This window comes from Cydia amplana, chromosome 19 (genome assembly GCF_948474715.1).
Source record: "Cydia amplana chromosome 19, ilCydAmpl1.1, whole genome shotgun sequence".
In the NCBI taxonomy this organism is placed as follows: Eukaryota; Metazoa; Arthropoda; class Insecta; order Lepidoptera; family Tortricidae; genus Cydia; species Cydia amplana.
In genome coordinates, this window is record NC_086087.1 from 5,275,944 (window position 1) to 5,299,802 (window position 23,859).

Here is a 23,859-nt window from a genome sequence, read left to right on the forward strand (position 1 = left end):
GTGTTTAAACTCGGAACACGAATAAGGAGGCGCCGGATTGGTTTAATTTGAATTTGGAAGGCGCCGGTGCTGCCGCTGCGTTCGGAAATGTCGGCACTTGCTCTAATTAATTCGAGATTCGGAGATAGGAGGCTAATTTCGTTAGCTGTTAACTTTGCTTAAGCTGCCGGCAGTTTTTGCCTTCATTAATCTTACAGTGAGCTTTTAGTTGCGTTGCGCCACCTACCGTGTTTTTTGATAATTGAATAGCTATTAGCGTAATTGTGTTTTCTAATGCGACGTGTCCCCTCGCCTGTGTATCTTATCTGATAGATAGCGTAAGCTTTATCTTATAAAACTTGACTGTATTTTCTCACGATATATTGATAAGTTCGTGTTGGTTACGGGCTTATAGTTGAAGCGTTAATTGATATCCCGAGATTTTCTACTATGTAAAGTACTCACCGGTCGTTAATATATCACTTTAATTACTTACTTTAATGATAATATCGGGGAAACCGAGCTTTGCTGCGAAAACATAAAAAACTAAAAAATGAGCGTTTTCCCAGAGATAAGAGCTAGCTAGATCGATTTTTCGCCCCCGAAAACCCTCATATAGCAAATTTCATCGAAATCGTTAGAGCCGTTTCCGAGATCCCCAAAATATATATAAATATAAATAAATAAACAAGAATTGCTCGTTCAAAGGTATTACATTAGATAGATAGATTCTCTAAGAACTTGCGACATTTCTTTGCTGATTCTTTGATGCAGTCTTTGACCTGGAAGAACATGATTTTCATGTTTTTTTAAGAAACGACAATAACCGATACTAGGTATATTACCTACAGAAAATACACGCACTTAAAGTGTCATTCTATGGAACTTGCTAGCTATGTAAACAAAAGTCACTAGTAAATTCATATTTTTTGACAGTTTATTTATGGCGGTTTGTTTACATAATTAGCAAGTTCTATAGAATGACACTTTATTTAAAAAGTAGTACCTACCTACCTGATAATTAAAGAGTGAAATTGCATCATACTCTATAGGTAGGTAGGTACTTACCAATTTTCTAAAGTAAGTAGGTAATATAAAAAGTTTAACGTTTTTATCCCGAAAAATTAACCTCATATTTGATGAATCAGCATGTATTCGGCGTGAATTGGAAAATTTATTTATCGTACTGTGAACTGGTGCATATCTGCTTCGAAAATATTTCGCTAAAATGTGAAGTCTCTAGACTCTCTAGTCTAGTCCATGCGGTAACTGATTAAACCCAAACAGCAAAAATCTATATTTTTGAAATGTATTTTACTAAGTACCTAGCCTATGATATGATATAAATCAAGATAAATTAGGTAATTTCTTAAAAATAAGTTCGTATTTTGCTAATGACACGGATGGCTAACCAGGGGCCTAGCCAAGATGACAATAGTTGATAGAAAACGCCAATCAAAACTTAAATAATGTATTTAAATAAATAGTTACGTGACTTTTCGTACCATCTGTCATCCCGGTATATTTTCTCTTTACGTTTGGCCTTTGTCGATGTAGGATTGTCATCTTGGCTAAGGTCCCAGGAAATGTATATGAAGGAGCCCATAGAAAGGGATAGATACTTACTTTTTCTCTCTCTTCCCCGCGCCGGTGTCTCTGAATCCTTTCGCGAAAGGGTTGTTGTCGATCTTCAGTTGCGTTATCTGAAAATATTAAGTAATTAGTACTGCACCCAAAAGTTGTCTGGAAGATATCACTCTCTAGGAATAAGACCGCCTGTTGTCTGCCTTTACTTTTAATCTGTGTTCTGTGCCTATTGAGGTGTGCAATAATGCGTTAGTTGTATGTAATGTACAATGACAATGACAATGAATGCTGTTTTCAAAATGGAAATTTCATTAATTTCTTATGAAATTTTCCTGAAAGTTCCGAGAATTTTTCCAACTTTATTGAAAGTTTCTGCAACGTTTGTTACGGTATTCTCGTGCAACACATTCCAAATTAAAATTGGGTTGGTGCGAGGTGGGGTCGTTTTTTTCAGCAAGTTAGGTACATTTAACTAAACTGACCTTCAAATAAAAAATAAACTTTATTAAAAAAAAATTAAAAGAAAAATGGAAATAAAATTCCGACTTCGGTAGCTTTGTTGGTTAAGAGCAATAAGGGGTATTACTACTGCAATGCTCTGCCGCCATAGTGCAGAACTAGCACCCATCGTAAACTATAGAGTAACTTATACATACTGCAATACTGCAGTAGTACATACGTATAAGTTACTCTATGGTTTACGATGGGTGCTACACATACTGCAGTATGTATAAGTTACTCTATGGTTTACGATGGGTGCTAGTGCCTTAATGCCACAATGTGCCTTAAACGGTTTTTCGTCAAGTTTTCACAGACTATTAAAATATGACATTGATACATCAAGGCGGTTTGTGTGCAAAGGGCCTATCGAGAAACGCGAAAAAACTCAGCTATCTGCCTCTTTATCGCTCGAATATGCAAGAGTGAGAGAGGTTATATGACAAAATTTTGACTCTCTCGATTGTGACGGATTGTGGAAGTGTAAAAATTTAGTATTACTTTTAGACATGGGTATTAAGTATCTCCTTAATAAAAAAGACTGACCTTCTCATTCTGGTATGCGGTGACCGCGATGAACTCCGTCTCCTTGAACACGTAAGTCCTGAACGTGGAGTACGGCAGCTTGAGGATGTCGTTGGCGCGCACCAGGTGGAACCGCGGCTGGTACTTGTGCATCGAGTTCAGGATCGTCTGCGTGACACACTTCAAACAGCTTAGGAACTTGATCGGAGGGCTTATGATCGGAACGGGTTGTATTTTGAATTACGGCCTATTGCATAATAAAATAAAGGTGATTTTACATAAAAAATTACTAATAGTATTAGTTTGTATTTACTATAAAGGTCAATGTGGCTAATTCCGTCATAGGGCCTATTCCGTCCACGAGCATATATTTCTTTGCTTTTTAATACTTAAATGATTATGATTATGATTATGATTACTTAGTAGGAAAAAAATCTGCTTTTGATTGCTGGAACTAAAAGCAATAGCTGCTTTGTCGATGAAATTATCAATTTTGTTCGTTGTTCGAGATAAACGCTAGTAGACGGCATAGTTCCTATGACGGAATTAGCCACATTGACCTTAGTGATTTTGTATTTTATTATGCCATCCGGCCCTGGACGCTTAGCTAAGGTGACAATCGTTGATAGAAAACGACAATCGAAATTTAAATAACGTATGGAAATAGTCACGTGACTTTTCGTACCATCTGTCATCCCGATACATTTTTACTTTTCGTTTGGCGTTTGTCGATGTACGATTGTCATCTTGGCTCAGCTCCCAGGAAATTAATATGAAGGAAATTTATATGTAATCTTGGCTACACCTTCTGTGGTAGGTATGACTTTTTTTTTGTCTCTTACTTGATATAGGTTTTTGTACTAAGTATCTAATGTAATTCAAGATTAGGAATGTATAATACAATTTCAGGTTTCCTCACAGAATAAATAATAGTACTAAGTACAGAAGACTCACTCTCTAACAAAATGCATCAGTTACGATCAGCACAGATATGGCCGCTAGGTGGCGACAGCGCCACGCGCGGCTTATGGCTTTCCCCAAAATTGGGACCGAACGGATGTACTTTTAGCTACCTGTAGCAAAGCGACGAAATCGCGGAGTGAGCCACGCCTGGTTTCGTTAATTAAAAATTTTAGTTAGAGCATGCTTTTTATTAAATTAAACTAAAATAAATTGAAACGTTTTACCAAAAAAATACAAACAGCTCTTTGTAAATATCTGGCAAAAACCTTTCTTATGTCTTAAAATATCTAATTGTATCATCAATATGTTTCAGGGGTAACATAATTATCACATATCTAAAATATATTGGGACTGGGGTTTTAAAAATATGCCAAAACTGCAAAAAATCAAACTCAAACGTTTTTTTTTGCGCACAGCCCACGCACGTCTCTCAGACTTTATGAATGTCAACTCTTTTTATATGATGAACAGCTCTAATCATATTAATCAACTCTGTTGCTAGCAGTACCTACACACGTTTCGACTATTACTTATATTCGCAGTAACTTTATGTCAACTCTGTTTAATGATATGATATGGACAGCTCTAGTTGTTTTCATCTACCCTGTTGCTAGTAGAATGTATAAATAACACCTGTCGACTTCTACCCATATACGCAGTAACCTTACGACAGTCTATAATCGATCACCCACAATTTTATTTCACCACCGACACTTAATTTGCAGTTGAAAATCGTCGTCAAATTACGTTCGATCGCACACGAAGGATATTAAGTGACCGATATGTGAGGGCGTGTACTATAATTACCTCCACTATGTATTTATAATTTTATACATAATTTGAGACGAAAATTGGTCTTATTTACTGAGATATATAAGGAAAGCTGTCGGCAAGACGTGGGCATAAGTGTAAATAGTTATTTGTACAACAAGAGATCAAAGTTTGATATTTCTTCGAGTGCTTATTTTGAGTCCCGTGCAAGCGAAAGATTCTATACTAGATTACTAATTTATAATCTTGAGCGTAGTAAGGGACTTTTGAGCGCACGAGATGTAAATAACTTTGATCTCGTGTAGTTCACAAAACTTTTTACCTCAGCAGTGAGAACATATTAGAGAACCCGAAAAATGTATTCCTTCTTTATCACTTACCTCTATTCACTCATGTTTTCTTAAGATATACCAACAATTAAGTTTTCACCTCAGCAGCTCGAACAAGGGTACTTTGCTACTTAAAAACAGTGAGCAAAATCGCATTTTGCTCACTGTTTTTAAGTAGCAAAGTACTCTTGTTTGAGCTGCTGAGGTGAAAAATATATATCTTCACTTCTCAATGTAAGATCAGGTTTAACTGCTTTAACCTACTTCCAAAAGAGGGGTTTGTTCTTAACTGGATCCTATTATCGTTATTTATTTATTATGTGCCTTACATATTATTCGTGATCTTAATGAACTAAACTATAATACATTTTTATTACCAACATCCATATAATCATTCTTTTTAAGTTTTTACGGTGTGGCATAAGTGTAAAATAAAATAACTTATTTACTATCCACGACTGAGAAAAGAATGAAATAATATTTAAGTATTTATTTATGGATGACACTTGTCGATGTAATAGCATATATAATTGTTTTTTTTGCATAAATTTACATTATAATGATGAAAAATCGATGCGCTACCTACTGACTTTAAAATTAATTGTTTTTCTTTTCGTCCTAGAAAAAAATAAAAACTAGGTATAGTATCCATGTGCACCTTATTACAATGAGGAAAAGTCTAAAAATACATAGATCACCTGTGTTTCAATAGGTTAATAGTATGTGCCGCAAAACATCACATTCATGAACTTCATACATCAACAGCGTTTTTTCCTTCCAACTGACGGCTTTATCCATACGTTCTACTCAACTGGGCACAGAAAAAAATGCAAAAAAATTACACGTGAGTCCACACTTTTTTAACTGACGATTACATGTTACTTTTATAATTAATTGCAGTGTTTAAGGCCGTTCGTCACTGGAAAGGTGAAGGGAGCGCGATTATTTTGACTTACGATGTACGTACGAGTGGGGTGATAATTGAAATATTGCGGTTGGGCGCTTTTGACGTGAAAATTGAGTGTACATGTTTTTAAGAGACTGAAGTAATAAATTAAGGAAAAAATTATTGATTTAACTGTAAAATAATTGCTACATTACCTACAGAGAAGTAAACATCGAAATTCGAAGTCTGTATAAAACAGTGCTCTCGTAAATCAAGTGACAAGGCAAAACTTTGTCAAATTCTATTGTATAAGTAGTACTTACTTAGCTGTTCTGTGTTACTTTTCTATCTTCGTGCCATCTTTTTATAGAGTTAGACCAAGATAAGCCTACAACGATCTTGATAGCACACGCAGTGCAATTGTTATTTTAAACGTCAAACTTCTATGAAATTATGACGTATAAATAACACTTGCACTGCGTGTGCTATCAAAATCATTGCAGTCTGTCTTGGTCTAACTCTGTATAAAAAAAAGCGGCCAAGTGCGAGTCGGACTCGCCCATGAAGGGTTCCGTATTTAGGCGATTTATGACGTATAAAAAAAAACTACTTACTAGATCTCGTTCAAACCAATTTTCGGTGGAAGTTTACATGGTAATATACATCATATATTTTTTTTAGTTTTATCATTCTCTTATTTTAGAAGTTACAGGGGGGGGGGACACACATTTTACCACTTTGGAAGTGTCTCTCGCGCAAACTATTCAGTTTAGAAAAAAATGATATTAGAAACCTCAATATCATTTTTGAAGACCTATCCATAGATACCCCACACGTATGGGTTTGATGAAAAAAAAATTTTGAGTTTCAGTTCGAAGTATGGGGAACCCCAAAAATTTACTGTTTTTTTTCCATTTTTGTGTGAAAATCTTAATGCGGTTCACAGAATACATCTACTTACCAAGTTTCAACAGTATAGTTCTTATAGTTTCGGAGAAAAGTGGCTGTGACATACGGACGGACAGACAGACGGACAGACGGACAGACGGACAGACAGACAGACAGACATGACGAATCTATAAGGGTTCCGTTTTTTGCCATTTGGCTACGGAACCCTAATAACTTACAAAAACTTTCGTCTTACGTCAGCTGTCGTAAAATAAGTCACATACCGTCCAAGTAGACTGAAAAACAATTATGATGCCCGTCTGATATAAATTTTTTTTTACATGCAAGATGTTCACAATTCTATTAAATATAGAGAGAATTTTATTATTGTAATGCGCGAACTTAACAGACATTCTATACCCGCATCGCAATTTACAAACGAAAGCGCCCTGCGCTCCCCAGGTGCGTAGCCAAAATGCCAATCGTTAACGCTCGTAGCGAACGAAACGCAACTGTCACTGCACTAATATGGAAGAGTGATAGAGAGATATGACTACGCTACGGAGCGTTAACGGTTGCCATATTGGCTAAACACCCAGGTTATTAAAGGTGATTATCGCGTACGCTGTTGAATGTTACATGAGGCGATGACCATCTAGCGCCGGCACCGCCGTTATAGGAAGCTAGCCCTAATTGCCCTATTATAGTTCATCGCAATTTCTTTCCAATTAAATATATGTAGGTATGCATTCATCGATTGGATTGTCATAGGTATTTAGGTTGTTATTAATTAGGAAACGAATACGGCAAATGTCGGATAGGTGCACGAAACTGTCAATTAACCAAACAATACACGCCCAACTATTATTTAATTATTTTACAAAAACGACATTTTTTACATGTGGTCGAGCGAAATGAATGCATGAAATCATGAAATCATCTGAAAAGTGCTTGGCTGTAAGCAATACTTTAACGGACCAAATACAAAAAATCTGTAGTTCAACCCTCATTTCCTTCAGTCTTTGAAATCACTACACAGTATAAAACAAAGTCGCTTCCCGCTGTCTGTCCCTATGTATCCTTAAATCTTTTAAAAATCTTTATAATTTGCGTTTTCCCAGAGATAAGACCCCCATATACCAAATTTCATTTAAATCGTTAGAGCCGTTTCCGAGATCCCTGAAATATATATATAAATAAATAAACAAGAATTGCTCGTTTAAATTTTGTCATCGTATAAACAATCCTAAGTAGCTTAAAAGAAAAACTGTCTCATAAAGTAAAATTATGTGGGGAAGGTTTCCACCCTTGTGTAAGCGCCGGTGTAGTTTTCCTAATTTTATAGATATTTCTAATTCCGACCACACTTTATCTAACCTCTGACTTTATAAAATATTCATCGCGTATTACGTATACGTCCGAAACTCGGCGGTTTCGGTAATGACGGTGTGGCACAAATTATAGAGCATTAGGCCTTATCGTAATACGGGGTTGGGAGTGTCATGTACTTACGCGGAATACGGAAGATGTTTTGGGGTGGAAATTGCATAGTTTTTTTTGTGAAAATAATCTTTAATATGTGTCTGGTGCTTTAAAAAATAGCCTAATTGAGTTAATATATTCGTTTTCTATAATAATAAGCATAAGTTAGAATGAAAATATTGAAAATATTTTTTGAGAGATCAACGTTTATTAATAAGTTTAATAGCTCCGCTACTTGCCACTAGGTGGCGCTAGTTTTAGCTGGAACACATTAATCTTTTGTAAACATTTTTTATAACCGATAATTATAAAATGTTTATATAACTTTTAATACTTATATGCCGTTAGGTACCTACTCGTAAGTATACTTTAACGGGACTTAATCGTGTAAGTATAAAGTACTAAAAAGCTTTAAGTACCTTACCTACTAGTACAATGTGTTGTGTAGAGTTACATTTCTCGCTGTCATCTTTCTGGCAAATTTTTAGTTCACTTATTAACTAAATTTAGGAACCTACTCGCAATGAAAAATATATGAAATACCACAAAATTAAACCAAATTGGATATGAAATCATATTTTTCCAACATCTAACCCGCCGCGTCTGACACATTCTTACGTCATCTTAATTAGAGACAAGTTTGGTGATTATTTTATGAGCCGTGCTCGTATCGAAAGCTCAGTGAAGTGCCGACGCTGGCGCCATCTCTGGCCAGTTACACGTAATCTGTCTTATTGGCTTAGGGCTGGGTGAAGAGATATCGATAATTGAGGTAATTGAATTTTGACGACCTGTCTGGCCTAGTAGTGACCCTGCCTATCAAGCCTGGGTTCAAATCCCAGTAAGGACATTTATTTATGTGATGGGCATATATATTTTGTTCCTGTGTCATGGGTGTTTTATATGTAGGTATGTATGTATTTATCAAGAGTTATGTATTCGCCTTACAAGCCTTGTTGAGCTTACTGTGGGGTAATACCAATGGGTGTACTAACGTCCTATAATATTTATTTATTGCTTTAAGTTTCGATATTTATAAATAAAGGAATCTAGCGCCTTGTGGTGTGTGGCTGTGTAGATATAACCATAAATAGAGTCGTAGTTTCTGTGTAAATTTTTTTGACATACCTATTTTATTTTGTTTTATTTGTGAAAAACATCGGACTTACAGCGGATATGACAGAACTGCAATTGTATTGGCAAGATTTAGATAACGTCCGTTGATACAGATTACATTTGTTCATTGCAAGAGGAGTACTTAATTCAATTTTGATATTGGTAAAGAATAAAATCAACGTAATGTACGTAACGTAACGTAACGTATTTAAAACTGAATTTTGTTTTCTACCGCGTGTTTTGTTATTGATTTAACAAATTAACAAGCCACAATAAACCAAATCAGCTCACAATAACAAGAAAGTTAACAAACTAGTCCCGCAATTCATCATTCTCTTAAATCATTCCGACGTTCTTAAGAGCGGAGTGATTATTTTTAATCGATACTTTATCGATAGCGCGGACCACACCGCCGCTCGATTTACATTTTAATATGTTGTCCAACCGTAAAATAAAGAAATTGGACGAATGAGCAACGCCTTTCAAAGGACCTAAATGCCAAGGACCTTAACATACATACGTTGTTTTAGACGAGACCCGAACGATTAAACTCTATCACGATACTCGTAATTATTTATATTTTAATGTGCTGGCTGGAAACTTCACCGGTTCGTTAGAGAAAAAGTGACGTCATGTTGTCGGTGGTCTATGAAATGACGAGTGTTGAATGGAGCTACATATTACCTATTGGGTATTGTTAGATTATTTGTTAGAGGGATTAAACTTTGTTATGAATGTTTGATGACTTTTTTATGTACCGACACACTTTGTTACGTGTTTTTATTGTTTTGGTTAATACCCACAAATAGGTAACTTTTTACTTGGTCTATTAATTATTACGTCATTATCATCATCAACATTGATGATGATTCATCAACCATTAAATTTACATGGAAGATTGCATCTTCAGGCTGTCCGGAGAGCTTAGCCAAGGTGACAATCGTTAATAGAAAATGCTAATCGAAACTTAAACAATCTGAATTAGTCTGACTTTTCCTTCGATACGTCTTTTCTTTACGTTTGACGTAATGTTAGTGCAGATCGCAGACTTCAGAATATGTGTGTATATAAAATGCTTGCCTAAAGGCATCCTTATTTCATGATGTTATCTAACTTTAAGCGATACTTTGTTATTGTTGTCGTGCGCAATTGCACATGGTTAATAGAGAATCTATCACTACATAGTATAAAACAAAGTCGCTTCCCGCTGTCTGTCTGTCCCTACGTATACTTAGATCTTTAAAACTACGCAACGGATTTTGATGCGGTTTTTTTTAATAGATAATGCGATTCAAGAGGAAGGTTTATGTATAATTGTTAACCCGTGCGAAGCCGGGGCGGGTCGCTAGTTTAGGTATAAAGGTACATTTACCAAACTTTCTTTCCCACCATCACTCAATACACAATAAGAAACGCAACACCGTTTAAATGGACGGAAGCCGTAATCAAATGGTTTGTCAAAATTAAAACAATTTAAGCGAATCAAGCAGCGATTTGTATGGGGGAGACGCAATTAGGTAATAAAATGTTTAATGCAATTACGGGCCGAGATGTATGCTGGCTATGTTATTGTTAGTCTATTCATAATATTGTCTTCGGTTACCTACCGCAGTTTTCATGAAATTAAACTATTTAAACGGAATACGTATACATATTTTGCTATTATATATAACTATTTAATTGTTATATAACTGTTAAAATTGTATTTATTTCATGTGTTTAAGTACGAGGGGCGTTCAAAATATTCTCGGTATTGATATCTTACGACCTCTTCTAAAATTTCTTTCGTTACTGGCCGCTAAGGTTTATTCATTGACATTAAAAAAAAGTATAATTCGAACCGAGATAGTCTTTTGTTTTTCTGCAATTGCTGAACAAACATGAACATCATGTGCGAATTGACAATGTTAACTAAATTAGAACATCGATGCGTGATAAAATTCTTGACAAAACAGGGTAAAAATCAAAAAACCATAAAAGAGGAAATGGATTGTGTTTACCGTGAGTCTGCTCCTTCTTTATCTACCATTCAAAAGTGGTCAAGCGAGTTTAAACGCGGAAGGGAGAGTATTGAAGATGACCCTAGACCTGGCCGGCCTGTAGTAGCTACTTCACAAGAAAATATTGATAAAGTGGAAAAACTTATATTGGAAGATGGTCGAGTGAAGGTAAAATCTATAGCGCAAGTAACCAATCTCTCTATTGGTACCGTACATGATATTATACATGACCATCTTAATATGTCAAAAGTAAGTGCAAGATGGGTTCCGCGAATGCTGACTCGGCTTCAAAAAGACATGCGTGTAGCTTGTTGTTCCGATTTTATTGACCTGTGCGGTGAAAATCCTGATGAGGTGCTGCAAAGAATAGTTACTGGAGATGAAACCTGGGTTCATCATTATGACCCAGAGAGTAAACAAGAGTCCATGCAGTGGCACATTAAGGGTTCAGCTCATCCCAAGAAGTTCAAGGTCATCCCTTCAGCTGGCAAGGTCATGGCCACGATATTTTGGGATTGTGAAGGAGTATTACTAATCGATTATAAAGAAAAAGGTGTAAATATCACAGGATAGTACTACGCTAACATTCTACGTCAATTAAAGGATGTAATTAAAGAAAAGAGGCGAGGAAAGTTAACCAAAGGTATTCTGCTTCTGCATGACAACGCCCCCGTCCATACTGCTCATATTGCCAAGGCAGCTATTGTTGAATGTGGGTTTAAAACTGTTACTCACCCACCGTATAGTCCGGACTTAGCCCCCAGCGACTTCTTTTTGCTCCCCAATCTTAAAAAGGATCTGCGTGGAAATAAATTTTCTGACGATGAAGCATTGAAGGCGGCAGTGGAGGAGCATTTTTACACGAAAGATAAAAAATATTTTTACGAGGGATTAAAAAAAATAATTGATCGATCTTTTAAGTGTATGATCATAGGGGGGGAGTATATTGAAAAATAAAAATATCAAACTTTTCGTACTTGTTTGTTTTCATTCTCATACCGAGAATATTTTGAACACCCCTCGTATGTTTTAACTATGTAGTTGGCAATAAAGGCTTTTTTATTTTATTCTATTTTATTTATACATATTTTGACGACTGGTCTGGCCTAGTGGGTAGTGACTCTGCCTGTGAAGCCGCGGTCCTGGGTTCGAATCCCGGTAAGGGCATTTATTTGTGTGATGAGCACAGATATTTGTTCCTGAGTCTTGGGTGTTTTCTATGTATTTATGTACTTGTATATTATATGTATCGTTGTCTGAGTACCCACAACACAAGCCTTCTTAAGCTTACTGTGGGACTTAGTCAATCTGTGTAAGAATGTCTTATATTTATTTATTTATTTATTTATTTATTTATAGATGGTCAACCAAATCTTGTCAGTAAAAAAAGGCGCGAAATTCAAATTTTCTATGGGACGATATCCCTTCGCGCCTACATTTTTCAAATGTGCCACCTTTTTCTACTGTCAAGATCTGGTTGACCAAGTATATAATGAATTTAAAATACATCTCGACGTTTCGAAGCCTTTGCAGCGTTTGTGGTCGTTGACTGAGGAAAAATATTCACCTCACATTCAGAAATAGTCTACAAAAACTATAAAGTTTAAGGCTAGTTATATGCATGTAGAGTCTGTGCGGAAAGAGAGGAGTCGTAGAATGTATTGGATCCATACATTTCTCGACTCTTCTTTTTCCGCACAGACTCTACAGGCAAATATTGACTGATAACATAAAGCTAGTTATAGATTACAATTATTTTAAGTAACATTACTTTACTGAAATGTCCATACCATTCTACACTATGGCCTCACAGTCCTGTGTTGATTGTACCTTTATTAGATGGATTACTGGATCCCAAGCTGGTGGTAGAGAAATCTTTCCTATTAAAGTTTTAATATTTCTTATTCTCAATGGCCTCACGCAACATTATAGGAATATAGAGAGTGTAACTTGGACTGTATGGCGGCGGTGAGGTTAGTCAGAAGGTATATATTGCAATAAACAAGATAAAAATCACAAAATCAAATTATTTATTCCCAATACAGCAAAAACGAAAGCAAATCCGTTGAATATTGATACACCACGACCTTATACATTAAACAATAAGAGCGGTTTTCCGATGTATTATTCACGACGTGCTTCTAGAATACTAATGTATGTTTTGCATACAAACGCATTTTTGCTATACCTTGTCAAACATAACAATCGGAGGTTATTCAAATATAGTCTCTATGCACTTGAGTTAAAGTCACACCTTTGTACATACTCGCATACAAGAATGCTTTAGGCCACAATGTAGATAATACGTGAAGATTTGTGTCTCATTTGTATGGATATTAACTTCCTTGCTTATTACTTTGTTGAAATGACTGAACCATTTCTATGAAAATATTCGCTTAAGTTGAAATTACTGAGCTATTTCCACAAAATATGAATTCAAATCGAAAAAGCGCAAAGGTACCATACGTATTAACTCCGTATTAAGTATCTACTTGTCCATAGTGGTAGAATTGCTCCATAATTCATATTGTTCAGAGTTACACCAATTTAAACTTACACGAATTTCACACATTATTAACTTAAACGGGACTAAATCGTGTGTAGGTACTATAACTCTTTTTATTGTCAGAGAACGAACGTAGGTAGGTACCTACGTTACTTCTGCTCCTGCACAACTAGTAAATTCCGAGAACTTAAATAGATCACTTTACCTTAAAGTAAACCCACACAGTTCAACTTTTAACCTACAAAGTGTCATTCTATGGAACTTGCTAACTATGTAAACAAACCGCCATACTAAAATTTTCACTGAATGTCAATTTACTAGTAACTTTTGTTTACATAGTTCGCAAGTTCTATTGAATGACATTTTAAGTGATGTGTCTCAAGGGTAATAAAACATTGAATTCTGTGTCACATAAAAAGTACCTACTGTTTTTTTAATTAATGTTACAGGTCCAATTATTAATTAACTTTAATGATGACGAAGACGTTCGTATTTAGAAGTTTTTAAATTAATATTATCATTGCAATCCAATATACATATAATAAATAAATAAACAAAAAACACTACCACAGAGCGTATGGAGAAGTTCCGCTATTGTCCACTAGATGGCGCCACGTGTCTAAGCTTCGGGGCTATCTGAGTAGTTTACTCATGCTACTATCACTTTTGTAAATAACATTTTTTTCGTCTTTTAATACATTAAATAGCGATGAAAATTATCTTTCAATCATGCTACTCGCTATCATTACATTATTAGGCGTTATATTACTATGTAGTTAAACTGTGATTATTTAGCATAAATATGTTCGAAATATTAATTAATTTAATAGGTTATAACTAAAGATAAAACAGTAGGTAGTCGTTTTTAAATTTAAATCGAAGTTGGGATAAAATAGTGTGCTTATTTAGTGATGTTAAAGTAAGAAAACAAGAAATATCGATTTAAAGAAACTATTCAAAGAATCGATTAACTTTGAAGAGTTTTTCGCATGATTATCAATAGCTCGATAGCTCATCTCCGCCCCACACTCGCTAATTCACAGCATAACTCCATATCTCGACGACCCACCCGCCATAAACATACCCCTCTCCCTCTAACCTAGAGAAATCCAATCCAACTGTTTGTTTTTCCTTTTAGATCCTTTCAAATCTTATTTTGAATTTTATTCCTTCGTACAGGGGCGTTGCAGTTGTCGCATATCGGACCTCTCCTTTCAACACACCTGCGAATGTGTTGCTCGCTCGCTCTCGCTTTTTGTAATTTTAATTCGTGGAACGGTTTGAAACGTGATTCGAGTCCATAGGAAAAGTTTTTTATTGCAGATGTTTGGAATTCGCCGAAGCAAGGACCGGATTTCGGCAAAGCATCGTATCGATTTGATTTCGAATATCGTGAAAGGCAGTATTTTCAGAATTTACGATAAGTTATAGGCTTTTTTGTGAATAGGTCACTGTTATTCCGCGTTTGTGTTAAACCTGATTGCTTTTTGAGTTTGATTAAAAATTCTTCGCCTGCATAATTTGTTTCTGTTTGTTTAAGAGACCAGGCGGTCTAGCATGAGTTGTGTTCCCGCGCGCGACTCCATACATCTTGTGCGAATTCAAGTATGGAGTCGCGCGCGAGAACGCAACTCATGCTAAACCGCCAGTTAATATTGTACGTAGTTCCTCAACTGTTAAAGACTACAAAAATGTAGACTCTTAGGGCCAGTTGCACCATCCCACTAACGCGGAGTTAAGCGGTTCAACCACTAACCCAGTGTTAAATTGTACTGGTAATCATGGTAACTCCAGGTTTAATCGGTTAACCCCGGATTAGTGGAATGTTGCAAGTGGCGCTTATTGTTGTAAATAAACTAAGTGTAACAATGTAAATAACAAGACATTGCGCTATTATGTGGTTTAAACAATTAATAATTTCACAATTTATCGACAACTAGCGACCCGCCCCGCCTTTCCGTTTAACAAATTATACATGTTTATGTATAATTTGAATTTGTGATTCAAGAGGAAGGTTTCTTCCTCTTGAATCACTCTATTTAAAAAACCGCATCAAAATCCGTTGCGTAGTTTTAAAGACCTAAGCATAAGATAGGGACAGACAGACAGCGGGAAGCGACTTTGTTGTATATTATGTAGTGATTTTCAGTATATGCTGAGAAGCTATGCTGACGATATAGTGATACTAACGAGCGGCAACCACACAGGTACGGTATGCGACGTTACCCGCTCTGCACTAGCCATCGTGGAGCGCTGGTGCATCAACAACGAACTCACAGTCAATCCCCACAAGACGGAGCTGGTAATGTTCACCAACAAACGCAATTTGGGAAACTACCGCCTTCCCAAACTGTTCAATACAGAACTCCAACTATCTGCAGAGGTAAAGTATTTAGGGGTAATACTTGACAACAAGCTAAATTGGAGTAATCACTTAAATGGCAAAATTGACAAAGCTACAGTCGCGTTCTGGCAATGTCGTAGAATGGTGGGTAGAACCTGGGGATTAACTCCCAGGCTAACTCTATGGCTTTACCAGGCAGTTATAAGACCAATAATAAGCTACGGAGCGATAGTATGGTGGCCACGCACCAAACTATCCACAGTTGAGGCTAAACTACAACGACTCCAGAGGCTGGCCTGTATGGCGACAACGGGCTGCATGAGGACAACACCAACCGCGGCCCTGGAAGCCTTACTGGGCCTGCCGCCGCTGCACCTCTTTATACAACAGGAAGCGCTAGCTGCGGCGGTACGTCTTAAAAAATCTAATCTCTGGAGACCGCCTAGGGTGCCACACACCGAAATCCTCTACGAGGCCATAGGTAGGGAACCGCTCATAGAAGCGGTGACTGACAGGATACCCAAGCAGTTCGTCTTCGACAAGAAATACAAAATACAATTACATGAAGAACCCCATGAAGGACTCAACCCAAGGGAGCTGAGAATCTTCACGGACGGATCAAAGACAAGGTCAGGCACTGGCGCTGGGGTTTTCTCAGAGGACCTAAACATACACATCTCAACACCACTTGGTGCCCATAACACAGTCTTCCAGGCGGAATGTTTGGGCATCATAATGGCAGCACACGCAATCGTCTCAAGGGAAGTATTGGACTACCCCATCCGCATACTCTCTGATAGTCGATCAGTACTGCAAGCTCTACAAAGTTATACTCTCACTTCAGGGCTAATTTACGAATGCCACAAAGCTCTGTCAGAGGTATGTACCACCAATGGCGTAACTCTGCAGTGGATCAAAGGACACAGCAACTCACGAGGTAACGATGCAGCCGACATCCTGGCGAGAGGTGGCTCGGAACTGAAGGTGGCAGGACCTGAGCCAATTATACCTCTGCCATTTGCCTGGCTCCGGAACATGCTGCGTCATAACACCAAGGTAAAACACCAACAATACTGGTCTAACCTAGGCACCTGCAGGCAGGCGAAGGAAGCCCTCCCGACACTCAACCCCAATCTGTCACGGAGGCTGCGACAGCTGAAGAGACCACAGCTCCGGCTTATAGCTGGGGCCATAACCGGCCACGCCTCATTTAACAAACACCTACTAACCCTACGTGTTACAGATAGCCCCCTCTGCAGGGCGTGCATGGAGGCAGAGGAGACAGCCGCCCACGTCATTCTCGAATGCCCAGGGGTGGCAGAATACCGGGCACAACACCTCGGCTCACCGGGGTCGCTCCCAGAAGTCGTCGGCAACGTCAAGGGTCTGCTAGGCTTCCTGGTAGAGCTGGGTTGGCAGGAATAGGCCGCCAACCCATCACGCAAAATAGGCGCAATAATATGACGTCGAGTTGCGGAAACCAAGCCCGCGAATACCTATATGCTGAGAATAAACGCTAAGGCTACGTTTCCACTGAGGCAGAGGTACTAAGGGGGAATGTACGCTCGGGTGTCTTGCAAACTGGTAAAAATTACTTAAAAAATTACACATAAAATTTTCAAAAATCTACTTCAAAGCAAAGCAGGTGAGCTATTAATCCCATAAACAGAGGAAGCCGATATCTCTTTAAAGTGTAAAAGAACAAAACCAGAGGCCGCCAGACCAATATTTGCCGTGGCTGTTGACACGCAAACCGCCTTAGCCGTGTCAATAGAAGGGTTCACTAATGCCCTTTTTACCACAAAAAGCGCGGGCAAATATTGGGGCAAACACGCTGGGAGCTTCTTGTGGATATTGATAATTATATGGTCTAGGAGAATAATTGACACGCAACTTTTTTAGTTAGATTGGACACTTAATACGACACGACCACTTCTTTAAAACTACTGTCCTGGAGGATAGGACGCTAGCGGGGTAGAGGAAAACCTAGACGCAGCTTTTTAGAGCAAGTGAAAGAAAAAGTGGGGGTCGTGTCGTATCAAAATGTCAAAGAGCTGGCGCAAGATACGGAAAGCTGGAAGATATATGCTGCTCTCATCCATCGGTAGAGAGTTTAAGTTAAATATCTATACATGCAATAATCAAGCGGACCAGGCTCCCATGAGCCTTAATGGCATGATGCCGGGACAACGCTGGGAGATGATGAGTAATCAGAATAAAACATCATAGCCTTTGTAATCAATAGTGTTTTCAGCTGACGTCACGGACGTGACGTCACTGCTGAAACAATCGCAAGCAGGCCATTAGCGATTAACGAGCGATCGCCGCCGGGGTCTAAATAAAATAAATATTTGCGCCCGCGCGCGGCGCTTTCAAGTTGCCGACACAGGTGCCGCGGTACGCTCGAGCACGTAAGTGTTAGGCGATCGGAATTCTTGGTCTAGGTCTGGGCTCGGCAAACCGTGGCTCGCAAGCTGCATGCGACTCCCTGAAGATGTTATTACTCTCCAATACAGTCAAAATCAGAACCACTTAGGGCTCCATCACTCAAATCATGATTTATGGTTCTTTGAGATTCCTAGAACTGATAATTTCTACTGCGGTTGGCTTTATTCTTCAAAACGTTAAGTAAAATCAACTTGTACCTCATCTTTGGTCTATTTTTGGTTGCGTCCTAAAACCCAGAGGTCTGTTCCTGTGCAGTAGCAGCTCTCCGTTTTACGGAAACTATCGCCCCTATCTGAGACACAGACCCATAAAAAAAATGGGCATTTAAATCAAAATGGAGAAAATACTATACGATACGCTAACTATAGATGGCCAAGCAAATCTTGTCAGTAGAAAAAGGCGCAAAATTCAAATTTTCTATGGGACGATATCCCTTCGCGCCTACATTTTTCAAATACAGCCTTTTTCTACTGACAAGATTTGCTTGACCATCTATACATGTCTACTTTATCCCATTGTATTGTCTACGGACTCATATCTTAGAGATGTTCTGATTGAAAACAATATTGAATTAAGAACTAGTTTTTGGTATAGGTAAGTAGTCGTTTAGTTTTCAAGCTTACGGCTAACTCTTTGTCTTAGCTTAAAAAAGGTAATAATAAAAACGCCTCCTATAAAATAAATTCTAATAGAATCTGAATAATAAAGATGTTTTAAACTACAAAACTGGAAATAAAATAGATTTGTACTAATTAGAGGGCTTTGGAAGCGTCTGTACCACTGTACCTACTATGATATACGATACCCATACGTGTCATGGTTTTAAATATGGGAAGGCTACGTATGTATTATAAGTACATACTAATGAACAATAATAATAACTATGCAACAGTAGAGGATATGACTATTAACAAGTTATGGTTTTATTTTGATCAGGTAACGTTATTTATGTAACTTAATAGAATAAATTATTCTTTAAAAGGTTAGTTAGGTTTTATGTTTGTGCACTAGTATTAGAACAAGCCTGCCAATTAATTAGTAGGAGATATACCTACCGTACGAGAAATAATTAAGATTTGCGCGACTGACATGAAATTATCTGTTGTGCTAGCCTAAACTTGTTACTACTTGCGTGTAATTTTGTATGGAAACGACGAGAAAACGCGGCTCTGAAACGCTTTTGTGTATGAGAAATGAAATGAAATGAAATGAAATATATTATTAATAACAATTGTTACATGTCGAGGTACAGAGTATTCAATAGTTCAATTATTTACAGTTATTTTATCTTACAAATAAAATTTATGTAATTAGTACAGTTATTTATATCATATGTCAAAGTATATTCGTATTCAAATATTTTACTATGTCATAACATAGTATATAATTATTTACTTTTAAACAACAATCGGTAGACTAAAAAACTCGTCATGTGAATAAAATGACTCCTGTGTCAACCACTTCTTTAGCCTAACCTTAAATGCCGCGGTGGAAGCTGCATCTCTTACCGAGTTAGGCAGGCGATTGTAAATAGAGGGGCCTAGATAGTACACGGATCGCTCCGACTTGGCAAGTCTGTGTGGTTCGGCGACAAGCCTATTGTGGAATCTATTACTGCGTAGGCAATAGTTAGCGTTAGTGCCTCTGCGCTTAAACATATCCAGGTTCCCGTGTGTGAAAACTGACATTTGGTATATGAATAAACAAGGCAGGGGCAAAATCTTTAGCTCACGGAATAGGTCGCGCGCGGGAGCATCTTCCGCTTTACCGGCCATCGCGCGAATGGCGCGCTTGACTTGAGCTCTTGACTTAATGATAAGCTTGAAAGTTTCGTTATTTGAAATGTATCGTTCCCACATAAGTAATAAAAATATTAAATTGTATTTCATGTAGGTATACTTAATACTTTTGTGCAGGATTATACACAATAATTACAAACGCAAATCGGATGGCCTGCGAAAGTCTCGTTACGACCCAATCAGAAGTTACGACGCCGAGATTATCTGTATCGCCTAACCGAATGGCTTACGGGGTTGCTAATTACGTCATAAAAATAATTAAAATATGCACGCGAATTTAGGTTACGAGTGACATTGCAATTCTCACCATTCGCATTCGAAATTGAACCTAATGGTAAAATATCAAGGTCCAATTTGAAGAAAGTATCGGTTGTGTTACCGTGCATTACTTTTTCTGTCATTTAATATTGAGCCTTTTACTTAATATATCTACCATTATATTTGGATCGCAGTGGAAGGTTTGAGACGGTCACTGCCTTCATTCGGGAATGAAATGACACCTTAAATTTACTTATCAAACTGTCAGTACGAACTGGCAATAATAACTGTACCGACTTGTGTGGTCAAACTTCCACATGTGCTTATTTATTTCGGTCATACTTTCTTATCGAAAATTGGAACTCATAAGTATTGCAAGCCTCCAGGTTGCCAAATTGACCGTTAATAACATTAAAATACTTTTTATAACATGCAAATACATAATTTGACTTGATAATTGCATGAATGCGCGATCATTTATTTTAAGATCTAAATATATCTAAGATCAAAATCTCACATGTATATCTATAGGTATATATAATATATATCTCCATCATCGTCTACTTAATAATGAAATTATTAAAATGTTGCAACTAAATACAATACGAATCAAAAAGGAAGTTCAGAAAAAATGCATGAAATCGAATCATTGCGACTTTGCATCTTTTGAATCACGCATCGATATAAATTTGGTTGTTAATTAGTAGGCCATATGAAAGAGATTTTAATTAATAAACTTGGTACAGTTACTTCTCATTGGTCATTGATTGACCTTAAGTCGATAGTGGAGGACCCGCACGAAATCGCCTTTCATACAGACGTCCTCATTTTCCTCTCTGGATATTAACATCCACATAACAACCACAGCTATGCCTACTAGCCTACTACAGATTATATATTAGTTCTTACGAAAACGTTTGATTATTTATTAATTATTTCGTTTAAAACTCAGCCTATACCCACCCTATACAGACATCGCATTGATTCGTTCGTAAATGCGGTGTCTGTGTAGTCTTTAAACGAAATAATTTGAAAACCCATTCATAAAGAAGTATTGACCGATCGGTAAAGCTACCTAATGTTAATTGGTTTTGTGTGTCGGCGGCGTGCGTATCGGTTTCCACGTAACACGAGCGCTGTGTGTGTGTACAGAGTACAGACCTACTTGACACTTCTGTTTGGCTCTGGTTACTGCCCCGGTGTCTTTCTGTTGGTTTGTGTTATCTCATCTTAGAAAACTATACTTGGTCAACCAGATCTTGACAGTAGAAAATGGCGGCAAATTTGAAAAATGTAGGCGCGAAGGGATATCGTCCCATAGAAAATTTGAATTTCGCGCCTTTTTTTACTGACAAGATTTGGTTGACCAGCTATATGAATATTATTAAAAAAATATTTTTATTTAGTTATTACCTATAGCACAATATTACGGGTCACGGACGGACGGTGAGTCAGCGCGTGGTCACCACGCATAAGTGCAAATTTATTTGTAAGTGCACTGAAATGCATCCTACATTATTTTATGCTACATCAGCTTAATGTCCACCTTTATATCTAATAAAAATTAAAGATATCTAATTCATACGGTTTTAACACCCCACGGGCACTGACTAAAATAACCGACTTGATTTCACATTACATCTCAAAATTGTTTTGTAGTAGAAGAATTGCGTTGCGAGACTTGCATCTTTTAACATGTATTTTTTTATGGGATACCTATTTTTAACATGAGTATCAGGCAGTACCGTCAGTGGTAATGTAAACTTTTGGCTAAAACTTTTAGTGATCGGAATTAAATGATAGGAACCTATACTATGAATATATTGAAATAAAATAAAGGAATAACAAAATTATTCATGTCGTTCATGATATTATTTATTTAACCGTCGACATAAATGTCGAATGAAGGATAAAAGAAGGGACATTCTGTAAGAAAATTCCTAAACAAGGTGACCAGTTTTTGTTGTACTCAAGTATACACGGTAGTGTCAGCAAATTATCAATATCCCCTTCCGGTGATTGTTCAATTGAAATTTCACATTTATCGCATACATAGCTCACACGAAGCAGAATAACACACAAAGACATATTTTTCCTAATATATAAAGTTACACAGGAGTCAGGATCACAGGCTACATAGACACCGCATTATGAAGCGTTTAAGTACATGTAGGTATTTTTACTTGTATTTAAAATTATGCAGCGTTAGTAGCGTTGCATCTTACAACAATCTTTACTACAGCAGTCCATGTTCACCCCTAGAACGCATTATTGTCCTAGATATTTTCAAATTTACATGACAATGCAACTCAAATAAATGGTCGCTCCTCTGCCATACTAAATGAGTATACTATATTTACTTATATAGGTACTTAATATTTTAACGGTCACCTAGTCAAATCGTTAGTGGCCATATATACGAAGGTTCCAGGTTCTAATCCAGGACAATAAGGGCTTTTCTTTGTGTATTTATCAGAAATACGAGTAAATAACGTCGCCTAGTACCCATAGTACAAGCTTTGCTAGGTTCGGGGCTAGGTCGATCTGTGTAAGCTTGTCCCTCAAATATTTACGCATTAGTGCGCCGATGTGTTGTTACCGCGAGTTGTCTTATTTGCTCCATCTAGTAGTTGAGGCGATCTGTGGCCAGGATTCAAGACATAGCCCACAGTTATTATCATTAGTTAGGAATGCAACAATATAATACCGAGCGCGTAAAAGTGTTTTAAACCCGACAGAAACAAGTAATTGTTTAAATGTGTGAGAACACCGTTAATTAGCTTGAGCGTTTTAAGTGAAATTGCAAAAGCCCTTAATATCAAACATATAAGTGCTGTTATCGTGTAACAAAGCGTTTAGGTGTAAGAATTTCTGTGTTATGTTAGCTAAAGGCTCTATGTAAGATGTTTTGCCATACTTCTAAGACATTTTGGAATGTAACTTGCTTTATTCTTGATAATGGAATTATATCAAAATGTAATCGCATTTGATTTGGGCGATCGTTCGCTCTAAAGTTCCCGGTAAGGGCATTTATTTGAGTGATGAGCACATATATTTGTTCCTGAGTCATGGGTGTTTTCTCTTTGTGTATGTAAATACATTGGCCTTAGCGTCTAATGCAGACGATTTATGGTGTAAAACCGGAGAAATATCCTATTACACCGCCTGGGACGAAATTAAGGAAACGCAGGGATGCCCAGCAGCTGCATTACCCTCTCGTCTTCAATGTCTTATCCCACAGGAAAGGTGAGCCAATACGTGTGGAGACAGGTCAGCTGCAGGAATCTGCCGCTTATTTCAGGTTGGACCCTACTCGCGCCTTACGGAAACTCCATTCCGGGTTTTATTTTGGAGTATCCTAAATAAAAATAAGTTCACACATATATACCTACATAGTTGCCTGAGTACCCAAAACACAAACCTTCTTGAGCTTACTATATTGCTCAGTCAATTTGTGTAAGAATGTCCTATAATATGTAT

At 37.3% G+C, this 23,859-nt stretch overlaps 1 protein-coding gene and 1 long non-coding RNA gene across 2 annotated transcripts in view; both read right to left on the bottom strand.

Annotated features, from left to right (window-relative positions):
* Positions 1-23,859, bottom strand: part of LOC134657018 (uncharacterized) — a 324,919-nt gene that overhangs the window by 81,096 nt on the left and 219,964 nt on the right. The gene's annotated exons all lie outside the window — the stretch shown is intronic.
* Positions 1-23,859, bottom strand: part of LOC134656993 (optomotor-blind protein) — a 140,273-nt gene that overhangs the window by 10,886 nt on the left and 105,528 nt on the right. The window contains exons 6-7 of the mRNA XM_063512558.1: positions 2,611-2,769; positions 1,606-1,682 (exon numbers count right to left, since the gene is read on the bottom strand). Coding sequence (XP_063368628.1) covers positions 1,606-1,682; positions 2,611-2,769 — 236 coding nt within the window. The remainder of the gene's footprint in view (positions 1-1,605; positions 1,683-2,610; positions 2,770-23,859) is intronic.